The sequence below is a fragment of the Coffea arabica genome, chromosome 7c (assembly GCF_036785885.1).
Source record: "Coffea arabica cultivar ET-39 chromosome 7c, Coffea Arabica ET-39 HiFi, whole genome shotgun sequence".
Classification (NCBI taxonomy): Eukaryota; Viridiplantae; Streptophyta; class Magnoliopsida; order Gentianales; family Rubiaceae; genus Coffea; species Coffea arabica.
In genome coordinates this window covers 36,330,582-36,332,975 of record NC_092322.1, presented here as the reverse complement: position 1 = coordinate 36,332,975, position 2,394 = coordinate 36,330,582, and the positions used below count along the sequence as shown (strand labels likewise).

The window sequence follows — 2,394 nt, the reverse complement described above, 5'->3', positions numbered from 1 at the left end:
TCATTCCAATTCCTCCATCATCATTTGGCTATTGATATCTGCTTGGAGGAAACCTTCTGCCATCCAAAGTTCGATAAGCATATTCCTTTCTATCTCACTATCCTTAGAAAATATAGAACAATATGCAAAACATTTCTTAATGTATGGAGATGGTAAATAATCAAAACTCAACTTAAGTATTTGCATCACACACTCTCCATCTGCACTCAAACTCAAAAGCTTATTCTCTAGAATTGGTTGCCATTCCTCTTTTCCCTTTAAACAAAACAGACCTCCGATTATACTTGCAGCTAGTGGTAGACCATCACATCTTTTAATTACTCTCTCTTTAATTGCTTTTAGTTCATCAGGATCTTCTTCCCCTACAACTACTTTTTCTTTTAGGATAGACCAACAATGATCATCAGGTAGTTTTCCTAAGGAATAGCATTCATCATCCATCCTCAGAACTTTCGACACAGTATCTGCCACTTGATTAAGACGCGTAGTGACAAGACACCAGCTTCCATCGGTTGGATTGAGCCCCTTCAAGGTGGTGAAAAGGTCATCCCACAATGCCTGACTATCATCCTACACATCATCAAGAACAAGGAAATATCTTTTTTCCTCAAGTTGATTCTGAATTTTTCCAACAATGACATTCCTATCATCTACTTCAACTTTTTCTTTCATCAATTGCACTAATATGAGTTTGAAAAGCTCCTCTATTGGAACTTTTTTCAATACACAAACCCAAATCTTTTTCTTAAAGTGCGCATTAATTTGCTTGTCGTTGTATATCGATTTAGCCAAAGTTGTTTTGCCTAAACCTCCCATACCAGTTATGGGAAGAATAGAAACAACCTTCTTAGATGGGCTCAACAACATCTCCACTATCTTTGATTTGTCATTGTCTCTTTCAATCATTGGAGCAACAACAGAGTCGGTCTGCCGACTTCTTGTGTCTCCGACAGCAGCAGGGAGGGCAGCTGCCATCACTAACCTACTAACCAGTCCCAATCCATTGGCTTCTTGATTTATCTCATTCAACATAAGTTTGATGTCCCTGATCTTAGAAGCCATTCTCCAACGAAAAGCAAGATTAATGTTAGAGAAGGAGAAGAAGCAGCATACCTTTAGCTTGTGTCAGTTCCGGGACTCCACCTGGTGACGAAGAGATTCATAGTGGAGCTCATCCAACAAATTGATAGCCTCATAAGCTACCTCCTTGAGACTCTTCAACCATTCTTGTACTGCTGCGTCCTGGTTTTGCTTTGTTTCAGCATCAGCCAAGACAACATTGATGAGGCGGAGAGAACGTGTCATGCTGGCCACGTCCTTCTTGAACTCAACTAACATACCAATCCTATCAGAGGCAAGAGACAGTGCCCTTTCTAAGGCAACCTGAATTGTGGAGCTGATAAGAGCGTCAGCCATTTTTTTAAAAATAACTTGAATTAGGTCTCGAGATCAAGATGGATTTTTTAAATGGGAGGTTTTAGCAGCCAAAAATTGGTAATCTTACAAGTGGTTAAAGAGAGAAGAGCATTGATATTTGGTCGCTTAAAAGTGCAGAGTTATTCTTAACTTGGATGCCTTCCTTTGCAATGGAAATATAAATTCCTTGCTTGGCATCTTCACTTTAAATTTCATGGGTAACTTGGATGCTTTGAAATGTAGATTCCTGGCTTGGCATTTTCCTTTTAACTTTCTTGTTAGGGCCTTCATCTTTATTCCATTGAGGGCTAACAATTACATTTGCTGTTTGTTTAACATATATTTCATTCGTTAATCCTTGAAAGATGAACTTGGAACATAATTTGGTCTTAATTACTGATCCTTGGGATTTAGGCTTAAAACGGACACCTTATTCTGTTGCTTCCGCACTAGCTCTGTTGGATTTTGCTTCTTAGCTAGAGACATATATTAAATGAATAGTCGCCTTTTGTCTCACTAAAGTTATTGTTTGGAAAAAAAAAATATAGTCAACACAAAAATCTAGTAGGCTTCTAATTATTTTTGACAGGGTGTCGAAACCTGTGCAATAATAAAATTAAACCTATTTGCCAGTCGAAATGACCAAAACCCAATTCTAAGTACTGGAGCAGGGACTCTAGGTGTGCAATGGGTTACTTGATTCACCCTGTTCCCGAAGAGTTTGCTTGATCCGATATACCCGAATGGAATGGTTATTTCTTTTCACAAATAATTATGAATTTGTAGACAGGGCAAGTAGGGTCGTATCCACAGGGAATGGGTATATTTGTTTCTTAAGAAATTCAAAGTAACACAGGGGGTGATTTTGTAAGAACGACGACAATTAAATAAACTCAAATAAGAAAATAAAAATGAATAACTAACTAGAAATTAAACCACAATTCACTGAATTTAGAATAGCAATAATTAAAGGCCTAA

The 2,394-nt window shown here is 37.8% G+C and overlaps 1 protein-coding gene across 1 annotated transcript; it reads right to left on the bottom strand.

The window, feature by feature from the left end:
- On the bottom strand, positions 1 to 1,062 carry LOC113699844 (putative disease resistance protein RGA3). Its single transcript, XM_027220199.1, has 2 exons — positions 733 to 1,062; positions 1 to 570 (listed from the first exon to the last, which is right to left on the bottom strand). The coding sequence occupies exons 1-2, from the start codon at positions 1,060 to 1,062 to the stop codon at positions 1 to 3; spliced, it is 900 nt and encodes a 299-aa protein (XP_027076000.1).
- Positions 1,063 to 2,394: the final 1,332 nt, after the last annotated feature.

What these genes read in the sequence shown, in the direction of transcription:
- LOC113699844 (XM_027220199.1), bottom strand. Translation starts at nt 1,062, where the DNA reads ATGGCTTCTAAGATCAGGGACATCAAACTTATGTTGAATGAGATAAAT. An exon ending in ACTTTAAGAAAAAGATTTGG is followed by an intron (nt 571 to 732) that starts GTTTGTGTATTG and finishes GATGATGTGTAG; the next exon opens with GATGATAGTCAGGCATTGTG.